Consider the following 23,281-nt stretch of genomic DNA (forward strand, 5'->3'; position numbering starts at 1 on the left):
GTTGTGCTTTACAATAAGCAAACTCAAATATTTTTATTGTCTTTTGAAGGTTGGTTAGGCTCAAAAACTACCTTTTTAAACAGCCTCTGCAAGGTCAATAGTTCTCCATTCTTCCTCTTCTCTTGGAAATAAACACAAGTAGAACATACCTTACAGCTGCAAGAAAAGCTGAGTCCCTTCCAAAACAAAGGTCTCTAAACTCATTCCATAGATTCCATTTATTAATAAGCACATTGTGAAAATCTACATTTGTTCTAGATTTCAAGTTTACAGAGGAGCATTTCACCATGGTATTAGGATTTCCCACAACTACCCTCTGAGTTGTCTGAAGTGAAGTAGGGAATCTGGCTCATGTGACTACTAGTATTCATAGCTTCCCTGTGGCTCAAAGGAATGAGCTATTACTTTCCTAGAGTAAGTCAAAACAAGATATCCTTGGGAGATTTTGTTGTTGTTAATATACTCCTGGATTCTCCTAGGAGCTGAGGGAAATGTCCTAGAGAGATATATAAATTGTTTAACAAAATATTTACATGAAAAGTAGCCAGTTTTCTTCCTTGGAGTAGCAATCTGTAAAAATAAATGTTACCATTTAAAAAGTAGCACACCCTAGACCAATTTATTGGTGAGAATTTGGTGATTCTCACCAAATAATGGTGAAACATCATACATTAGGTAATGGACGGAGCTTGGGTTAGATCTGCCTTTTAAGGCAAAGTCAACTCTTTAGCTTAATTCTCTTTCAAGGGAGTTATGTACTGTCTATACTTGGCTTAAACTAACAGTTCTATTACAGACTACTTCCAATGTATTATGTAAATGTTCATGCATCAGAAGCCAATTTCCTTTAACAGTACATTTGAAAGGTACCTTTTGGGATGCTAATGGACACTTCAACTTAAGTAATGGTATTGGTAAGGAGCAAATTGCACTATTAGTCTTGTTAATAACACACTGGGACACACTGCATATATATGTATTATCCTAAGATAAAACTCTTCTCAGAATTCCATTACTTTTTATTATACACCAACTAGTTTATATTTTCTTTACAAAGAAAATGCTAAGAAAATTATATCCACATGTTAAAAGTTTTAAAACCATAATTCCAGATTTCTTTACATATAAGATGGAGTGGTCCAGCAGCTATGTCCACTGTCACAGACTTTAGTTCCATTCAATGATATGGCACATCCTGCAAAATTAACTAGCAACACACAAAAAATGCCTCAAATACAGTAAAAATGTACACACAATAAAGGTAATTTACAATGACAAATAAGGAATGTAATTTAACTTGGCTGTGCATCAGAAATTCAGGGTCAATAGCCTTAGTCAAGGCACAAAGCAGAAAGCGGTGAGCACAGCTGTCCCTAAGTGGCACGGTATGTACAATCACAGATGAGGTATGCATGCACACAAAGGATTTAAAACTGCTCAGTCTTGCTACGAAAATTGAACCGAGTTAAAAGGAAATGCTGTGGCTTCCCCCTACTACTCACCCCTGGATCAAGTCCACAATCTTACTTCATCATATAGAAAATAAAATTGGCAAGGATCTCCAAAAGTAAATCACTATTTGGGTAAATGAAACAAAATGCTTCACTATTCCCAAATCTTGGTTGTGCCTTCTGGACTAGAAGCATTTTGTAGACAAAGTTGTGTTTCACAAAACTGAAATGTCATTCAGGTGAAGGGACAAGACATTTTCCACAGACACTTAAAATCTCAAACTTTCAAATGGCCCTTACAGCTGAACCTTGTATGTTAAAACAGTGAGGGTTCTGGGGATCCTTTAGCAGCAAATGCCAACTTAAAGGGCACGGGGTCTCTTAGGGTTGATTTGCTTGCTGGCCTGTTCTTCTTCTTGAAGAGCTGCACGAAAAGATTTCACTTTATCTTGGAAAAAGAAAAGAACAGGGAGTAAGTATTGCATCACAGGCAACACAGTATACAACTTCATGGGTATCAAGTTGGCTCTCTTATTTCATAATCTTAAGATTTTTCCTTTTGGTTTTTTGTTGTCAAAAAACTCAGAACTAAATACAATGCTCAACTATAGCAACAGTTTCATTATAGATTCCTAGAAATACCTGCCTTTGCTATTGTCAACAGGTTTCTGTTTGGCATTTTTTACAGTGTTCAATTTTAATTTGTATTCCTTTTAGAGTGTAGACAGGCTTTATATGTGTGTAGAATATGTACAGTCATGTCCAAAAGGAACACTATGAATCTTATTAAACTGTAGAATAGACATTCCTTCTCTCAGTGTTAGAAAATTTCTACTCCCAATGACTATTGTATCTTTTTAAGCTATGAATTTTAAGAAAGAAATAATGGATAGAGAAGGGGGTTGCAGGGTAATGCATTTCTTGGTCTTAAAATTCTATTACCCATCTACCATATACTGACTCAGAGTCATTTAAGAATAGAAAATAGGTAAGTAAATTGGCAGAGGCATCTTCCTATAACAATCATTCTCAACCAGGGTGATTTTATCCCCACCCTCCTACTCTGCGGACATTTGATAATGCTTTTAAAAAGTTGACTTTTCTAAAATTTAATCAGGAAATTAAGGATTTCTGGATCTGTTGGCTGCTAATATAATGGCCCTCAAACTTAATACCAAAATTATGCTTGGATGATAAAACATTTCTAAGAAAAAGCTGAATAATACATAACTGGATAGTAATTTCTTAAAAGTTACAGATATGCTTAATATAAATGAATGAGAAAATTAAGGAAAAGAAGTCAACTAAGTTGAAAGCTACATATAAGCAGAAAAAAAACTTGAATGCTTATGCTCTATCTTCTGAATAAAATGCATACAGAAAAGCTGCTTATGAGTTATGGCAGATTAGAAAAATGATCAAAACACTTTAAATCAAGGCTTGAACATGAAAAACAAAAGTACTAGTAAATTTTAGAAACCCTACATTTGCACAACTGAAATTGAGGAAATGCTGACTCCATCTATATATATAAAAGCCTCAGCGACCGTTAGGACCGAACAACCCGGCCGACCAGTCACTATGACACGCACTGACCACCCGGGGTAGATGCTCAATGCAGAAGCTGCCCCCGGGTGGTCAGTGCACTCCCACAGCCAACCTCCTGTGGCCGGCCAACTGCCCGTGGTCCCCCGCCGCAGCCGGCCGGCCTCCATTGGCCCCTGGTGCTAAACCACTCATAGAGGCCTGCTTCTGGGTTGGGGTTTCTTACGAAGCAGAGCAGCTCCCTCACTGCGATCTATTGAAAGTCAGCCCTCAACACAAAGGTTTGTCTCACTCCTGTCCTCTCCCTTCCCTGAGGGCTGCCTGCCCGCCCACCTGCCACGATTGCACGGCAAGGGAAGGAGAAGGGGGGGAGGTAGGGAACCTTGGGGTGGCGGGGCACCAATGGCGGCATCCGTGTCCGTTCCTTCTGTGCCCAGCCTGGCGACCATCACCTCCTCTCCCGACCCCGCTGGGGCCTATGGGCCCCAGGCTGGGGTGGGGAACCGGGAGTGGATGGTGGTAGGCGTGGCCCCTTTCCCAGGGGGGCCGAGGGCCGGCTCCCTACTTGGGGCCAGTGGCCAACCTCCTGTGGTCCCTCCCCCTGTCCTTCTGGCTCTGGCTGGCAGGTCCCGAATGGCCTGGCCTCGATCGCCAGCCAGGCCTAGGGACCCCACCCATGCACAAATTCGTGCACCGGGTCTCTAGTAGGATATGGTATCAAATAACCAACTTCACAAAGGACCTATTTTTTAAAATTAAGCAGCTTATTTGGTGCTAAAAACTAGCAATTTCAATCTGGTTTTATGTTGCACTGCATGCACACACCGATGCCCACTCGGATATAAATGGAGACAGCTAATTTGCCAATGCCTAAAAAATTAGCACATACAGTAAATAAATGCATATCTGAAGCTGCAGATAAGCTCATTAAAAAGCCAAGCAGAGATTACATGTGAATAAGCCACATACTTCTTGAAATCTTCCTCTTTTTCAAAACAAGTGTTCAAATGACAAACATGAAATAAGATGATAGAAGGAGATATAGATAGGTGGCTATAGAAAGAAGACCCTGAATAGATCTAATCCAAGGAAAATAATTCTGAAAAGCACTGGCCTACCAAACTAAAATGACAAATGGGTCTATAAAATTTACAAATTTCTTAAAGTACATTTTCCTTCTAATCTTATTTTCTCAAAAGATTGAAAGAAAAAAGACTAGAGAGCACTTGAAATGGTACTCCATGTTTCTTTTAAAAAAAAAAAGAATGGTTGGTGTGTCTATATACCTCTAAAAAGATGTTAAATGTTGCCCATAATTTCCACTTCAGATGCTCTCTTGTAATATGAAATCCTCCCACTAAATACATACAAATATTAAGCAGATTTCAAACATTAAAATGAAAAAAGAATTACCCCGCAGCTCAGTTAAAATGTCTATTTTTTGCTCAAGAATAGCTTCAAGTTGTGTAGCATATGAATCTACATCATAGTCTACTTCTTCAGTCATCTCTAGAAGAGCCTTTTCATCTTCTAACCATCGAATAGATTCCTAAAAGGACAAAAATTCAATTAATCCAGTAAGCCTCTTTGTAAGACAAAACCAATTTACAAATTTTACATATGTTAAAAATCATCAAACACACTCAAGATGGTATTCTCTAAAATATTACTAACCATAAAACATCTTTATTTACCAAGTAACGTTAATATTTCTAGATTCAAATACAAATATGATAGATCAAGCAAGATGGCTTAATTTTTCTACTTTTATTCTACCTTGTGTGTGTGTGTGTGTGTGTGTGTGTGTGTGTGTGAGAGAGAGAGAGAGAGAGAGAGAGAGAGAGAGAGAGAGAGAGAGAGAGAGAGGATGGAATGGAATGAATTAAACACCTAAGTATCAATGAGCAGAGTAAGTCTCAAAACCTCAATAGCTATCCCTAAAGCAAGGGGAAAAAATGGATGTAAGAAAGCTACTGAGCAATCTAATGACATCTATGGTAGGCCTAGAACTTGTAAATTATCTGGAATTAACATGTCCATTGGGGCCTCACAGTTGGACCAAGAGGTAGCCCTAAATTCAAAATACTAGTTCTTCAAAATAATTGTGACTCTAAGAACCAATGGATAGCCAATCTTAGAATACTCAAATGAACCACTAAATAGTAGCTCTTCACCATTCATAAGACCTTCAAGGAAACCCCTCATTCTTAACTGATTTTAGATATGTGGAATTTATGAGTTTAATTTTCTAGCAATGTCATGAATCATAAAAATTTATATCACTATCAGATCATTCCAAATTAGAATTTTTGGATATAAAAAAGGGATACTTTCTAGATTGTTAGAGTACATATAATTTCAATTTTCCAAACATCAATGCAATTTAATGGCTAATTATAACTAGACTATGTGTCACCAGGCAGAACTGGTTAACCTAGATATAGTTACCTATTAGAAAACTGTATATGTGTCAATTAAAACACACATTCCCCAGTATTTTTTCTTTTCCTTCAGCTATAATACTTAATTTTTAAAAAACAAAACCTTATTTTGAGAAATGACAGATCAAAGTATAAAGGGACAATAAATGGATTATAAAAATACTGGCTTGAAAGTCAAGAACACGCAGTTCTGCCAATAATCAAAAAACTTTTAGAATTCATCATAAAATGGCACAATGGGAAATGGTCTTTATGTGACACCTTGCTACAAAAGGACACGATTTTCTTAGAATTACAAGGGTCCTTTCTTGATTTAATCTAAACACACAGACCTCCAGAGATTCTTATGATAAAGGTTTGACTAAAACTGTAACAGTTTTAATAATGTATATCCTATTCTAAAATTATGAAGTTTTTTATATTTTTGAGCCCTTCATCCAGGTACTTGAATGGCCTAGAAAGGAGCATTAATAATTGTTTAGCGATTTCTTCAACATCAGCGAAGGAATACAGTTCGATAGGGAAAGCCTAAGCCAGTGATGGCGAACCTATGACACGCGTGTCAGCACTGACATGTGTAGCCATTTCTGATGACACGCGGCCGCATGCCAAGGATGAAACATTTGCTGCTCCTAAGGATGAAACATTTGCGAAATAATGTTTTTTCCTCAAAGTGACACACTACCCGAGTTATGCTCAGTTTTTTGGCGAAGTTTGACACACCAAGATCAAAAGGTTGCCCATCACTGGCCTAAGTAAGCTATTGTTCACTTTTTCTCAGAAGGTATTTATAGTACTGCAGAAAGGCAGGGTGAGGGGTGGGGTGGGGGAGGCAAGCTGACTGTACAGCCTTCCATAACCATATGAAATGTTCTCTTCACTTTCCCATCACTTCCTCATAGGTATCACCCACAAGGCTATTTTCTTGTTTAAAGGGGTGGGGGGAGGCAAAGGATGATCATACAGTGAAAGTGTTTGTAATAGGTTGAACACACAGTGAAATGAATACTCTACCTAAGGTCTTACTGCCACCCCCCTCACTCATCTGCCACTCACAGCTCAGTCAGAACAGTTACTGTCCCTCCCTGAAGCCTTCCTTTCTACGAAGACTGACACCTCCTCAACTGCTCTGATATTCTTCAGAAGAATTTTTTCCTTACTGCTGTCCTGACAGGAAGACCCTCCAATATACTCACCTAACATGAAAAAAAGGGATATTGGAGGGCAAAAGTTCAATCCTTCTCTAAAAATGGACAACTGACAAAAGCAAATAAAATGGGAGAATGGTAGTAAATAAACTTGATCTTCAAAGAAAGGTTATTTTTGTAACCACTGATCAAATTTTGTATTCAAAATTTGCCCTATCATATGTCTTACAAATATATATCTGCATACACACAAACAAGTATTTTTTTTTTTTAGATTTGTGTGTGTTAAAAATGGTTAAGAGTTTTTAGTTAATTTCTCTAAAGAAACATTTTGATGAAAAGTCCTGCCTTACTTTACCTGGAACACTGCCCTGTGATCTTCTACAACTTGTTCTTCCATTTCTACCATTTGTGAGACAGCTTCGTGGAAAGTAAACAATTGTGGAGAAACCTCTTCTTCCTTAAAATAAAAAGTTTTAAAATTATGACAAAAAGAGTTTATATTTTTAAATATAATTTAAAAAGCAGTTTTTCTATGTCATTTACAAAAATGTATTCAGAAACAGAGGAAGATTCCTAAAATATACCATAAAAGGCAAAGCCACAATTTCTTTTTTTGTCTTTTTAATATATTTTTATTGATTTCAGAGAGGACGGAAGAGGGAGAGAGAGAAACGTCAATGTCTCCTATACACCCTTTACTGGATGGAGATCGAGCCCGAAATCCAGGCATGTGCCCTTGACCAGAATCGAACCATGACCCTTTAGTCCACAGGCCAACACTATCCACTGAGCCAAACTGGCTAGGGCCAAAATTTCTTTTTATGGGTCAAAAATATTTAATGTAACATTCACAAGGACATCCTAAACTTAAGTGTATCAGTAAAGGATAATTTTCACTGAGTCCAGGCACTTTATTGCAAAATTATCTCCCCCGCCTCAAAAAAGCAATCACTTTTGGAATAGTGCAACTTTCAAAAATATCTTTATTGCAGACTATAAATATACTAAAATATTTATTCAGTATTGTTTAATTTTCACTAATAATTAAAGTCATATATATGTCTTTAAATTTCTTTTCACCAAAAGAGATATATATAATGTTTTTCATGACTGTGACTATCAAATTGGTGTTCTGAAGGTCTCAATTCTTAAAAAAAAAAAAAAAAAAATTAACCCTGTCAAAATGCTATCATTTGTTGAATCTGATTGCTTTCTATGTTTGAAATGTTTAGTAACATTTCATAATTTAAAAATCTGATTTCCCAGTTATTCAAAAAATATTATAAAAACTTATTTTTTCCCTGTTACTTTAAAAATTCCCAAATTTTAGTAACAGTATAAAATCTGAGAAAAAAAAGTTTAGATCAGAGGTCAGCAAACTTTCTTAAAGGGCTAGATAGTACATATTTTGAACTTGTGAGTTATACCATTTTTGTCACTTCTGTTGTGGTAAGAAAGTAGCCAGATAGCCCATAAATGAATGAGCATAGCCATGTTTCAATAAAACTTTATTTGTAAAAACAGATGGCTGGCTCATAGCCTGTACAGGCACACCGTGAAGATATTGCAGGTTCAATTCCAGATCATTTCAATAAAATGAATATCTCAATAAAGGGAGTCCTAATCTTTTTGCTGGTGAGGGTCTTGTCTTTAATTTATAAAAAACATACCATCTGAGAAGTGCAATAAAGTGAAGCACAATAAATTAAGTATGTCTATAGTTTGCTTATCCCTAATTTAGATTTCAATTATCAAGTTCTGCTACTGATGACATGAACTCAGATTAGATAATTACAACTATATTAAGTCACTCACATTTTGTTCACAAAGAAGTTTTAGATCATCTCTCTGAGGGGAACTCCCCACACCCCACTGTGCCTCTAAGTCATCAATCTGATTTGGTGGATGGTGCATTATTGGACGAACATCACCAGCAGCAGTTGGGTCCACAGTCAGTTCTTTCACCCTGTAAACACATAAGAGGTATCTAAAATTAATAAAGACTTATGTAGAAGAACAAAATACCAACTTATTCAATATAAATACAATTCAATTTAACATATTAAAATTGATGATGTCAGCTTTGCAGATCAAATTTACCTGAAGTCTGTGGAAACCCTAAAGGGATGTTTAGCTGTTTAACTTTACAAATTTATTTAGGTAACTTTACAATTACTTCTAATGTAATTATTGTACATAATAAGTGAGAATCAGCATTTCAAAGTAAGAGACTGCTGTTCAAATTATATTATATGGACAGAAAAATGCTAACAATGGCACTTAGATCAGTTAAATAAATCTTTGCCAAAATCAGAGAATTTAATACATGTTACAGATTTTTGGTAGTTCTAATGCCCAATTTAAATAGCTACATGTAAAATAACCTTATTCTACTGTATTCTATAAAATGTAAATTAGTTCCATCATTTAAAAAATGTTTACCCATTATACTTAAATTTACACACTTGCATACGCTTTCTAAGTCGAGGACCCTTACATATAAGGAAATTTACAATAGCATACAGAATGAAGGTAAACTTTTCATTTTAAACAAGACAGTTCATTTTTAATGGTAAATATGCAAAGATGACATCATCCTTAAAAATATGAGGCAAAATAAGAAGCCTGAATTCTAAATCAACATTTTAAAGCAAATAAATGAATAAAGTACACAGAAATAAAATCATGCAGTACAACCACCACCTGCCAAACAAAATGAAAATGAAAAATAAAATGGCTCAGGACAAAAGAAATGTAAATGAAATATTTATACACAGCACAATTCAAAATAAACTATTAAAATAAATATCTTATATATAGAATGAACTAGACCTGGTAATTGAAGGAGAAAAGTCGTCATACTCATAAGAAGGAGAGAGATCAGGGCGACTGCCACTACCCTGTGAGAAGGGAATGTCTGATGGACTAATTCCAAACTCCTTTACTCTGCAGCACCAAAAGAGCAACAGATTAAAATAAAATGCTCTTGTAAAGACAGCAATGCATATTTCAAACTTTCATTTAGTATTCAGTTTAATTTGTTTAGCAAAAGATATCAACATTGTTATGACTTAATATATTAGAATATTTAAAAAATAATCCATTTTAAGATTAAAAAACCCCTCTGTCCTAAGATTTCCTATTACATAGTCCTTCCTTTCTGGTGTATTTCCCTCTTTTCTCATGATCCTTCCTAGAAGTTTAACTACACCCTCAATAAATCTGAAATGTCCCTTATTTAACTACATGGCGACTCAATCTAATTTCCTTGTGTAATCAATACCATGAATATTTTGTTTAATAGCATTAATGAGGCCTCAACATTCTTGCAGTCTTTTCAAACTAAACACAAGACAATTAAGTCCTAATGACATCCATTGTTTGTAACAAATTAACTAATTTCTCTATGCCTATTGAATGGTATCAGCTATAAAGCATCCTTGGTACAAATTGAGAAAATAGTCACTCAAATAATTTTGTGTTTGGTGATTCAGATGAAGAACGCTGGTTGAGAAAAGCCTTTAGTAATAGAATTTAAATTGCTTTTGCTAATGTCTTTAGGTTATATTTAACAAAATTGAGGTTTTTCTGACACAATTTTTGTGATTCTCTATGTTCTTTTCCAGTCAATCCCATTTCATAGTAGTAGGTAATGTTTATTAAATACTTCCTATATATCAGGTATTATTAGTAATTTATAGGCATATTATTTAATACTTAAGATAATCTTGTGATATTATCACCATTTTACAGATGAGAAATGGCTCAGAGCAATAAAGTATCTTACCCAACGTCATTCAATGAGAATAGGCATAACTGAGGTTCAAACTTAGCTTTTACTATAAATCTTATATTAAACATTTCATATTCTAACCATATTCTGTTTCTCTCATTATTTCTCTTAGGTTGAACTAAATGAAATTACTGTTTTTATAGGTCAAAAGTAGTACCGGTAATACACATCAAACTAATAATTTAATGTATATCAAACTAATACATTCCTACCTACAATCATTCTTTGTTCTATTGGTAATGTCTATACAAAGATTCAATACTGAATTCATCTGCCTTTATGCTTTATAGTCACTTTGGAAAGCTTATTTACTACACCTGCTGACAAATCCAGATTTCTAATACTACTTGACTCTTTTTACTCCCAACCCCATTTCTTATTCTCTTAAGAATCTCCTAATTTAGATATCCTAAACACACACTTTTCCTCTTGCTCAACCTAAACTCTATTACATGCAGCAATTATTTATATCTCTCCAATGAGCACTATCAAGGGAGGTTGAAAAATCTTTATTCCCAGAGATTTGGAAATAAGAGGCAGAATTATTTGTCTCAGCTGGTTAGTCATGTTGCAAATGAATTACATTACATGGTAATAAATTAAAACATTTTACTTGAACCCAAACACACTAGAGCAATGGCCAGACAGGACATTTTCACATCAGGGGAATTCTTTTACAGCCAGAAGTCTGAACACATGGAGGGTTTTTATCTGTTTTAATTCTACAACATGGTAATATTCTACTAGACTAAGTCGTTCCTCATCTCTCCCATACAAAATTTTGAAATAAGAGGCATTTTAAATTAATGATTGAAACCCCACAATACCAAAAATACTTATTATAAGGATCAAATAGAAGACTTACAAAGTTTGCAGCTAGAAGCTCATAATTCAAAGTTTAAAAAGGAAATAAATTTAGAAATAAAGTTATATATTTAAGAAGCTATTCTATCTTAACACATTGTGGACGGATCACGAGAATTCTCGCTTCATATTACACAGTGTTTTACAAAGTATCATACTTTAAAAAGATATTAGCTTGTAAGAACATATAAGAAATAACTTCAAAATGCAATGGGTATTTCATTTTAAAGCATGCCTTTAACATTTATGTAAAATGTTTTTTGTACCAGTTCAATAGAAACTTATCTGGCCACTGGGTAAAGCTAGCAATAAAACTACTGGTCCGCAATGTGTTAATATCTTTTTACAAAAGGTCAATAGGTTTATACTTTCTAAAGTTTTTACTATGATTTAAAAACATCTCTTCAGCTGAAGCAAAAGCAAGATACAAAAAGAACAAAGGGTACAAAATCATTTATGTAAAGTTCGAACACAGCTACCTATGTTGTTCATGGATAAATTCATAGGAAGTAAAACTATTTTTAAAAAAGAGAGAAAAAAATAAAACAAGAAAAATGTTCCATAGAAGCCAGAGCAATCAATTGCTGCCTTGGGGTAGACATTAATGAATTTGGGCATGTTATTTAGGATTTGTGATCATCAGTAAGGGACACATGGGGAACTTTCCAGGGGGCAGGAAATGTTTTCTTTCCCAGTCTAATGACAGGAATTTCATTTTATAAGTACTCACTAAATTATTCTCTTATGTTTTGGGCACTTTCTTGTATGCATATGTATTTCACATTTTAATAGAAGATTAAAAATAAAATTTGTATTCAGCAAAACTAAAAACATCTTAACACTAGAAATGGGATACAGAGGAATTTTATCTCTAGGTTAAAATCACAAATGCAGTATGTGATAATAAAAACTTAAAACTATACTCATTCAGAACAAGTGCAATGGGAATAATCTATGGAACAAATATAAATATGCCCATCATAATCCAAAATTCTAAGAGCATTTCATGACTGTAAGAAATAATAATTTAGTAGTCTATAATTTTTTTTGTTCATCTGTAAATATCGTTACCTAAAGTTTGTAACACTACTGACATTAATAAAATGTAACCCATATAAGACACCAGAAAGAACTGTGCTATCACTACTTACTTTAAACTCTATATTCCCCATGTACATATAACATTTAATATTATCAGAAATAATTTTCAGCATATAGCAAAACAATTTATGAAATACATATTGGCCCCCTGATAGAGTTTTTTTAACACACTAGAAATTATTTGCATGATTCAAATGTAGAAAAATTTATGAAATCTAACTTGGTTAAATGAAAAAACATGATTGTGTTCTAGGATAGAAAGACTAATTCTACTAAAAATATAAATCTCTCCCCAAATTACACAGCATATTTCCAATTATTTTGATAACTTGACAAAATGATTCTAAGTATCATGCAAAAATTTTTTTTTGAAAATTGGGAAAAACGTAATAAGCTTTACACTATCAGATATTAAGTCAAATCATATGCTGCTCTATTTCCCTCAAATTTCAAAATGGATAACCATTTCTCATACCTATTTGCATATCTTAATGTATTAAGAGTATTTTCACAGGATGCCATTCCTGGAGAGATTGTGGCAATCTATGGGGGAAAATGCAAAGGTAAATAAGATGTTATAAATGATGAAGACAGTGATACTAATATACAGGGTGGGGCAAATATAGGTTTACAGTTGTAAGTATATGAAACAGTTTATTCTTGTACTATTATTTATTACTAGAGGCCCGGTGCACGAAATTCATGCACTAGGGGTGGTGGTGGTGATGGTGGTGTGTCGGTCCCTCAGTCCGACCTGTGCCCTCTCGCAGGAGGCCCATGGGGAGCTGGCCTAAGCTGGCAGTCGGACATCCTTAGCGCTGTCGCGGAGGTGGGAGAGGCTCCTGCCACAGCCACTGCGCTTGCCAGCTGTGAGCCTGGCTTCTGGCTGAGCAGCGCTCCCCCTGTGGGAACGCACTGACCACCAGGAGGCAGCTCCAGCATTGAGCATCTGCCCCCTGGTGGTCAGTGCACATCATAGCGATAGGTCAATTTGCATATTAGCCTTTCAATATATAGGATTGCATTATTTTTCATACTAACTGTAAACTTACATTTGCCTCACCCTTTATGTATGTATTAATAATGTGTGAACTCCAAGATTACTTGCTATCTTATGCCCACAATCAGATAATAATTATAAACTCTTTAAAAAATATAAACAGGTCTCTGAATGCATCAGAAAGTGATCAAAATCAGGTAGAAAATGGAGGTCAACACCTAGAAAAGGGGAATAACATTGAATGACTTCCCTACTACCCCTCTTTAATAGCTTTACTGCCTAAGGATCAGCCCTGCTGCTGTCACACAGGACAAGTAAAACTTCATTAGAAACTTAAGAGTTTCACTAACTAACTTAAGTTTAACTAAACTAAGAGTTAAGAAACTAAAAAACAAAAGTTAGGAGGTGGGGATCATAGCTGCTGGAAAGTGAAGCTTGTCCCAGAAGAGACAACAACAGAGGGAGAAACTCCAATTATACATATAAACTGCCCAGTCACTTTGGAAAGCTTATTTATAACCAAAATTTGTTAAGATCTCTGGCTGACTCCTAAACTAGGTGTGCATAATGCTGACTCCAACCACACAGTTGAGTCTAAAAGAGGTAAACAGAGATTTTTTTTTAATGTATTTTATTGATTTTTCACAGAGAGGAAGGAAGAGAGATAGTCAGAAACATCAATGAGAGAGAAACATCGATCAGCTGCCTCCTGCACACCCCCCACTGGGGATGTGCCCGCAACCAAGGTACATGCCCTTGACCGGAATCGAACCCGGGACCTTCCAGTCCGCAGGCCGATGCTCTATTCACTGAGCCAAACCGGTTTCGGCCAGAGATTTTAATTTCAGTTGTTGCCCACAGCAGGGGAGATAAGAGTTTAGAGTAAGTTCAGCTAAGTTAATTTCCTGCTACACAACAACAAAAAAATCAATAATTTTTAGAAGAGTATAACAGAATCCAGAGTGTATATAAGATATTCATCCATAATAAAAATTACATAATCTAAAATTACTAGAATATGAATAAAAAATGTAACCCATACTCAAGGAAAATAGAACTCAATGGAGACCAACTTTAAGAAGACTCAGATATTGGAATTGTAGAATGCATTATAACTGCACTATAATCCTCTCTATCAGCCTGTCAGGGACCACATCTTAAGTATCCTATCTCTCTCACAATAGAAGGGTTTAAATGATTGTCATTAATGTATATTATAGTTTTCCCACAGGTATTATATAATTGTTCATTTGATATTAAAATAAAAGAAATAGACCTGGCAAATGTGACTAGTTGGTTAGAGAATCGGCCTGTGGGTTTGATTCCTGGTCAAAGGGCATAGGTACCTGAGATGCAGGTTAAATCCCCAGCCCCGGTCAGGGCATGTGAGGCAAACAACCAATTTTATGTCTCGCTCACATCAATATTTCTCTCTCTTTTCCTTCCTGCCTCCCACCTACCCCCTCTTCCCTCCATTCTACTCTCTCTAAAAATCAACGGAAAAAATATCCTCAAGCGAGGATTAACAAAAATAAAACAGAACAAAAAACCAAATGAACGAAAAAAAAGAAATAATCAAAATAAACCCATAAACTTACCATGCAGGTACGAGAGTTTTCACCTATGAATGAATCTCTTAACACCTGAGTGAGTTTACTTGCTCGGAAAGGAGTATGAGGTTTATTTCTACCTAAGGCTCTGATGCACTCCTGAAAATTAAGAAAGCAAGCTTCAGAGATTAGGTTTCTTATAAAGAGTATTTACCTTAACACATTTAACAGTTCTCTTACTATAATTCTAATATTTAAGACCTGATCAGCTTTAAAAATGCTACTAACAGGTTTACAGCATAGTAAAGATGTTGCCATAAATTCTAATCCAAGAAAATGAAATTAAAAAAAAAAACACCAATGGACTGTTATTTCAAAAAGTTCTTCTGGAGACTATGACTAGTGTTTAAGAAGTGACAAGAAGTAACATTAACTATAAAAAGAAACTTTTAAAGTGATACTACAAGAGAAAAAACACAGAATGCTTTCTTGTAGTTTTGCTGATCTTTGCTTTTCAAGTCAAAAAAATCTCCCAAGAAGCCTTGGAAATGGCCAGCCAACAACCAGATATTTATCCATCCTAATAATTAATAATGGGTGTAAAGAAAATTTCTGGATATAATATAAATCTGTATCTGCAAATATAAAAAACAAAATTTTTATGACCTCTCCTACTTATTACTAGACAAAACAAGTACTATTGTTTTGTAGCTGAGTAAATATAACTAAAAGTAAAAGACTTTTCACAATTAAATACATTTTATTTACCTTGAGTGCTAAAAGGCTTTTATTAATTTCAGCACCTTCAAGCCTAGTTTGCCTATCTGCACTGGAAGTATCAGCTCCTCTTTCATTTCCAGCCAAATCGATGAGAGAAAATTTGCCATGTAGTTTTCCTTTCCTTCTAAGTATAATCTGAAACACTGCATGGCTCCGAGATGAATGTGCATTTGCAGATGTTTGCCCAGATGTTCTACAATGTGATTGAGGACATTTGACACATAAATACTTTAATTTATGTTCAAACCACAGTATTTTCATTGAAAAAAAAAACACACACAACTATCCAGTTTTCATCATTTATTACAAAGGAGACATTGTGAGCTAACAACACTTAAACAATTTAATCTGGCACACTTCTACTATGTTATCTATAGAATAGACATCACTCAGTTACATGTAACAACAAAAGTTTTTATGAATAATGATATTTACTTCTAAGATGCATTGAATAATATCCTTGTTTTGTTTTTGTTATAATCAAATTACATAAAACTTTCCCTTTCTTAATTAAAATAAGATTTACCTGCAACTGTTACCTATGTCAATGAGTTTCAGTACATCTTCAACACATTTGACCTCCCGTTCCTGCAATCCTACCACTTGAACCTGCTGTTTTCCATCTTCTAGCACTCTTAATTTTGTTTTCCTGTTTAGCAAGTCGAACACCTAAAAAAAATATTTTCAAATTGAAAACTAAAGAAAAAAGAATCAGTTCTATAAAAATTAGTAATTCAAAGTCTGAGAACCATTTCAGTAAATAAAATGCTCAATATTTGAGTTGAAAAGTTTCAAAGAGAATTAAAAGAAATCTCAACAAAATTTTAACATAATATTCCAATCCAAATACATATAAAAGTGATGTGGTGGCAATGGTTGCACAACAATGTAAAATGTACATGCCATTGAATTTGTATACTTAAAAATGGTTAAAATAATAAATTTTATGTTATGTATAATTTAATCAAAATGTAAGTTTCCACTTACCTTTCCACTATAAATTTCAAAAAAGGTTGCATAAACTTGAAGTTCTAACTTCTTATAGTTTGGCTTCTTTAGCATTAAAAAGACATCTCGAGCTATTAAAAATTTCATTTGGAGAAAATTTGTTAAAATGCAACTAATATTTTTAAAAAGCATTTCAAATTTTCTATTTTTTAGAGGTATCAGTTAATCTTTACTTACAATAATAACATCAATAATGAAAATGAAGACTAAAGTAAACACCAATGTTACAAAAGATAGTTGTAATTGTTTTATTTTTAGACTTAAGGCTTAGATGCCACTCTCCTTCATTATTTATTGATTTTTTACAGAGAGGAAGGGAGAGGGATAGAGAGCCAGAAACATTGATGAGAGAGAAACATTAATCAGCTGCTTCCTGCACACCCCCCACTGGGGATGTGCCCGCAACCAAGGTACATGCCCCCGACCGGAACCGAACCCGGGACCTCCCAGTCCGCAGGCCGATGCTCTATCCACTGAGCCAAACCAGTTAGGGCTCCTTCATTATTTAATAAAAGGATGTTATCTATCCTTTTTTTTTCCAATTTAAAATAATATTTATTGGTTCACTAACTAAAAAGGAAAATCTGTAGGTGAGTCTAGCTTCAGGTACAACTGGACCCAGGGGCTCAAATAATGTCTCTCCTTCTCTTTGCTCTGTTCTCCTCATTGTGTTGGCTTATTTATTTTTTTCCTTCTTTTTTTTTTTTAAATTTCTTTATTGATTATGGTATCACATAATTGTCCTCATCCCCACATTCCCATCCCAAACCCCTCCCCACATATACCCCCACCCCCCATCTATCCTTATAAGGTTGTTCTCATAACCATACCAAATGGAATCTTTTTACAAATCATTATTCAACAACAAATAGTAAGCTCCAACAATGTGACAGATTATAATGACATAAATATAATCAAGATTTCTGCCCCAAATGCACAGTTCTTTCAAGTAGTCTGATAACCTAAAATTGACATAATACACAGTAAACATAGTATTATAGTTACCCTTTAATTCCTGGACAATATGTCCAAGTCTTATTTCAAGCCACCTGAATATATTAAAGAATATTACAAATGATATGCAAAAACAAACAAAAAGCCCCACAAAACATAGTTACCTGCTAATGCATAAATTCCTTTAGAACAATCTTGGTTTTTTCCTGAAAAGTCACCTCCCATAGTCTATATGTTAAAAAGACAGTAAAGAATAACAGACATTATTCAGGAATAAATCTTAAGAATTTAGGTCTAAGAATTAAGCTATAAGAAAAATAAACTAGCTTCATACCAGGATGTAACTATAATAACTTACATGAGTTTTTCCGCTTCCAGTCTGCCCATAAGCAAAGCATGTTGCCATTCCCCTTTCGAATATAGTTTCCACTAGTGGTCTAGCTGTAAACCTTAAAAATAATATGCGCCAGTCAGAATGTGCATTCAATATTTAAATTAAGCAAAGAAGAGATAAAAGTAATATAGTATTAATAAACAAAATGTATACCAAGATTTTTAACCAATCAATGAGCTCAACTGTGAGGCCACAATTGAGTCTAATTGATTTATTTAAAATTTCAAATAACTATATCCTAGAATTGCTTAAGGCTCTTTAAATAATTTCAAGCAATAATCCTATATAATAAAAGCGTAATACACAAATCGACCGAATAGCAGAATGACTGGTCGGCGAGGGGCGGGGCCGGTGAGCAGGCGGCACCAGGCCAGCCAAGGCATGTGCCAACGGGCAGAGGGAGGAGTTAGCAATCGGGGGTCAGCGGCAACCAGCAGCGGTGGAGGGGAGTTGGGGGTGGGGGTGGGGGAGTGGGCAGGGCTGGCCGCTTGCTGGCCGGTGCCATCCCCTGATCGGCCCAGCTGGTCGCCTCCCGCAGAGGGAGGCCAGACTGCGTCAGTAAGACATCCCCAGAGGGCTCCTGGACAGTGAGAGGGCGCAGGCCAGGCTGAGGGACCCCCCTGAGTGCACGAATTTTCGTGCACCAGGCCTCTAGTTCCATAATAAATAATGATCACAATAACAATGAACAATAAAACCTAACCGTAACTGAGCTATATAGAAGACCAAAGGAAAGTTTAAAAAAATAATGAAAGATGGTAATATTAGCCAGACAAATAAGACATATAGGGTTGTTTTGTTTTCCGTTATATACAAGGTGGGGCAAAAGTAGGTTTACACACAAAAAAGTTGTGAGTACACAAAACACAGAGTTTATTCTTATACTAGAGGCCTGGTGCACGGATTCATGCACTGGTGGGGACCCTCGGCCTGGCCTGCAGGGATTGGCTGAAACTGGCAGTCCTACATCCCCTGAGAGATGTAGTGCACAAAGTGGCAGGAGACAGGGGAGGAGCCTGAGCCCGGGCCAGGCGCCGCTCTCGCTCATTCCAGCCCTGCTGCACCTGCCGCTGCCACCGCTCAGTAGGCTCGCTGCCACTCTGCTGTGGTCTCCGCATGCCTGTCCTAGGGTGATACTGGTGCACCCATGACTGCGACGCAGCTGCAGGCTCATGCCCAGTCAGTCCTGATGCCGGTCCCAGTCCAGATTGGGGGGGCAGGGGAAGAGGGGGGTGTGCAGGGGGAGTGTCAACAGGAGAGGCTCGCACCACCGCAGTTGTGCTCACCAGCCGTGAGCCCAGTGTCTGGCGCCCGTTGGTCAGCTGAGCAGTGCTCCTGCTGTGGGAGTGCACTGACTACCAGGGATCGTCTGCCCCCTGGTGGTCAGTGCACGTCATAGCGACCGGTCGAACAGTCACTTAGGCTTTTATATATATAGATTATCTTAGACCATCTAAATAAGCAGAAAAATATTAAGATTTCATTGAATGTGGGCAGGTAAAAATAAATTATGCTTATAAGACATTGAGTTCTGAATTGATAGTCTTGATTCAAGAAAAGGATGCTAGTCTGGCTTGCATGGCTCAGTGCTGAGAGCGTCAACCTATGAACCAGGAGGTCATGGTTCGATTCCCAGTCAGGACATATGCCCTGGTTGCAGGCTTGATCCCCATTGTGGGGCATGCAGGAAGCAGCCAATCAATGATTCTCTCTCATCATTGATGTTTCCATCTCTCTCCCTCTCCCTTTCCCCCTCTAAAATCAATAAGAATATATTAAAATTTAAAAAGGGATACCAAAACATTATGATTTGGATTATTTTTCAAACCTATGAGTATAATCACCACCAGAGGTAAAATTAAAAGGTAGGAGGGTAAAGAAATATTTTATTGAGCAGAGCACTAAAAGGTCTAAGAGCACTAAAAGATATAATAGAAAACAAATATACTTTCTATATAGACTTCAAAATAATATATATGAAACACTATATACAACTGTGCTGATGTTTTTAATTAATTTTTTAAACTATTTTTTATTGTTGACAGTATTACAGATGTATCCCTCCAATTCCCTCCCCTTTTAGTCCCACTGATACATATTTTTTAAAGGCACAACTGGAGAACATACAAAAGGAGCAGGGAAATTTCTAGAAATGAGTCTGATTAGACAAGACAAGGTCTAACTCCTCAATCCATAAAAGTTAAGGTTAAGAGAAAGGGAGTAGAATCAATATTGGTAAAGTTAAGAAGCATAAATATAGGTGAAAACACAGAATGTTTACTAAACCTGGTATATACAAAAACATATCTTTATTTATAATGATTTCTTAAAAATGACTATAAAAGGCAAACAGACATTTTATAGACAGGAATGGAAGTAAAGAAGAGAGAAAGGGGGAAGTAGTAGACTCTATTCTCAGAAAAGGTAAAAAATATACAGTTTATAATTGTAATTCCCTTAAAAAAACTGTCTAGTATTCACATGTCCTTTAATTTTTTCTTCTTTCTTTACAACTGAACTTCCAGTTTACCAGCTGAAGACCAATGAAGTTGGTTTCAACACTGTATCGTTTAACATTTTCAATTCTTAAGATACTTAATAATTCTTTTTAAAAAATATATTAATTCATTGATTTTAGAGAGAGTGAGAGAAAGGGGGAAAGGAGGGAGGGAGAGAGACAAAGAGAGAGAACCATCAATTGTTTTTCCACTTAATTTATGCAATCATTGGTTGCTTCTTGTATGTGCCTTGACAGGGGATCAAACCTGTAACCTTATGTATTTGGATGATGCTCTAACCAACTGAGCTACCTGGCCAGAACAACTCTTAGTAACTCTTTAATTTTCTGTTTGTAATCATATTTATAAAGTAAAAGAGCACTGAAATATAGCATTAGAATAAATTGTCAGTTTGAAATAACAAAGCTGCTAAACTGACCTGTTATAATAATTAGAGGTGAATGTTTACAAAGCCTATATGAAAATCCAAATTTGGCATAAAAATTTGAGATATCAATATATTATATATGTAAATTTAAGCTGTTTATAAGTTGAATATGTTAACATACAAGAATTTCATGTATTAAAACTATCCCAAAGCTTAAAGACGATAGAAATTAGACAAATGCAAGTAGATTTACAGCACATTTTTCCCCCTGAAGTTGTGGTACAACTAAATATTTAGACAAATTAGACTAGCTGTATAATAAATATTTCAAATTTCTTTATAGTATAGAAATTAAAAAGAAAAAAGAACAGTCCTCCTCTAATTACTTCCCATTCTGAGGTACAAAAATGTCAACATTTTTTATAAATTTCCTATCCATATACATGTTGTGTAATATGTATATAAGTTAATCAGTAATGGAAACTATGATTTGGGGGAGCACTAAAGAGAACAAGTGTTAATAGTTATTACAATGTTTATTACATATTCTTCTTTGTTTAAACTCAGAATACAAAAGCATGTAACACCTCTGGAGAGATATGCCAAGATCAATATGTTTCAGGGTAATAATAAGCACATGATGTGAGAACAAAATTCTAATTTAAAACAAATTTACCTACCTGTAAACCATTTCATTAGGAGCTGAGTCATCAAAGGCATAATCAAAACGAAATGTTTGGTTTTCTAGGTACCGTGTTAAATCTACCTTTTGTTTTGGTTCATGTACCATCACAACATCTTTACTAGGGATTGTGATTACGTCAAGATCTTTCATTTGAGTTTCTAAAAGAACAAATGAAAATCAATGCCCAGAAACTTTTACAGATTTTGAATTAATGTACAAAAAAGTAATGAGTTCTTCAAATGTAAATATCCCATAAATATCCCATTCAATAAGACAGAATATTTCAATAACAAAGTAAAAAAATCAAGATTTCTGTGAAGCAAGAACCAGAAATGGCAACATTTCAGACAACAGTAACAAATCAATAGATTAACCATAGAAATCTGCAGAAAGGTTATATACAAATTAAATAATTTACACTGAACTGTCCCCAACCAATTTGATTTTCTGCTCTTACAAACAGGATAAAATCAACCTTCATTACAACTCAATAAACATACCTTTTTTATTGAGTGGTCGTTTCCTTACACAAACACATATCCTATGTTCATCAATCTAGAAAAAAATATATTTCAGTGATTATCAGTGGTATGTAAAACAATGGAAGTCAATTATACAACATTTCCTTCAGAGATTTTGGAAATTTATACATGGCATAAATAGGATAAATAAGCTTAAAAACACACACACACACACACAAATTAACTTGCAAACATTTTAATGGAGACTCCCTTATTTATTTTATTGTTTGGTAAACCATTAAGAAATAACCTTGTAGAGGGCACTACTATTCTTAGAGCATTAAGTTCATGTTAAGAAGCTGCCTTATTAACTTGAAGATGTGCCGTATAAAACAAAAGCAAGTGGTGTCTTTTCAGGTAGATTATAGGGAAACTTGTTGGCAAAGATAACTATATAGACAAGAAACATGATTCCCAGGAGATTATTGAGCAAAATAATTTGAATATGCCAATTCTTATACATAAATATTTTTCATAAAATTTATGTTCCTAATACTTGCCTTTTAAAAATTAATATAATGTACGGATTAGCAAAGTATGGCCTGCAGGATTAACCCAGCCCACTACCTCCTTTTGTAATGTTTTACTGGAACAGTCATACCCACCCATTTATGTGTTGTCTATGGGTGCTTTCATACTACAAAAGCAGAATTGAATAGTTGTGACAAATACCATATCATAGGGTTCATAAAGTCAAAAATATTTGCCATCAGGCCCTTTTCAGAAAAAGTTTTTGCTAATCCCTTTCCTAAAGTATGAGCTCAGAAACAGGAAGTTACACAAAGGTAAGGGTAGCAAGGAGGGGTACCCACTTGGAGAGGTACCCAAATATATGGGATGCAAATGTTATGAACAACTATTAAATCCAAAATAATACACCTCCAGAACACAAATGTGTTTTGTGTACCCAATACTACATTCTGTATATGCTAGGTCAGATGGATTATTTTTCATAATTACCAATTATAAAAACATTCTCTGTCCAATAAATTCTCATTCTTCAATAGGAAATGAATTGAGTAATAATACAGAACACTTTTTGAGCACTAAATTTCTGGTCTATTGTAGTTCTCAACAACCATTACTTATAAAGCCAAAATAACATTAAAATAAATTGGACAGTGAGAGCTATAGCACAAGCCAAAGAGGGAATAAAG

The 23,281-nt window shown here is 35.2% G+C and overlaps 1 protein-coding gene across 7 annotated transcripts in view; it reads right to left on the bottom strand.

The window, feature by feature from the left end:
• Positions 1 to 23,281, bottom strand: part of KIF2A (kinesin family member 2A) — a 76,939-nt gene that overhangs the window by 3,372 nt on the left and 50,286 nt on the right. For 3 of the 7 annotated variants that reach the window (XM_008161855.3, XM_054715223.1, XM_008161854.3), the window contains exons 8-20: positions 22,104 to 22,158; positions 21,599 to 21,761; positions 17,997 to 18,087; positions 17,803 to 17,866; positions 16,664 to 16,755; positions 16,203 to 16,345; positions 15,665 to 15,869; positions 14,945 to 15,055; positions 12,822 to 12,889; positions 8,404 to 8,554; positions 6,944 to 7,045; positions 4,410 to 4,545; positions 200 to 1,899 (exon numbers count right to left, since the gene is read on the bottom strand). In XM_008161855.3, the coding sequence (XP_008160077.1) occupies positions 1,814 to 1,899; positions 4,410 to 4,545; positions 6,944 to 7,045; positions 8,404 to 8,554; positions 12,822 to 12,889; positions 14,945 to 15,055; positions 15,665 to 15,869; positions 16,203 to 16,345; positions 16,664 to 16,755; positions 17,803 to 17,866; positions 17,997 to 18,087; positions 21,599 to 21,761; positions 22,104 to 22,158 (1,467 nt within the window). In that variant the 3' untranslated portion in view covers positions 200 to 1,813. Of the gene's footprint in view, positions 1 to 199; positions 1,900 to 4,409; positions 4,546 to 6,943; positions 7,046 to 8,403; positions 8,555 to 12,821; positions 12,890 to 14,944; positions 15,056 to 15,664; positions 15,870 to 16,202; positions 16,346 to 16,663; positions 16,756 to 17,802; positions 17,867 to 17,996; positions 18,088 to 21,598; positions 21,762 to 22,103; positions 22,159 to 23,281 lie in introns of those variants that run through there. The other 4 variants (XR_008555868.1, XR_008555867.1, XR_008555869.1 and 1 more) reach the window with 4 other exon arrangements.

The sequence above is a fragment of the Eptesicus fuscus genome, chromosome 4 (assembly GCF_027574615.1).
Source record: "Eptesicus fuscus isolate TK198812 chromosome 4, DD_ASM_mEF_20220401, whole genome shotgun sequence".
NCBI classification, from domain to species: domain Eukaryota; kingdom Metazoa; phylum Chordata; class Mammalia; order Chiroptera; family Vespertilionidae; genus Eptesicus; species Eptesicus fuscus.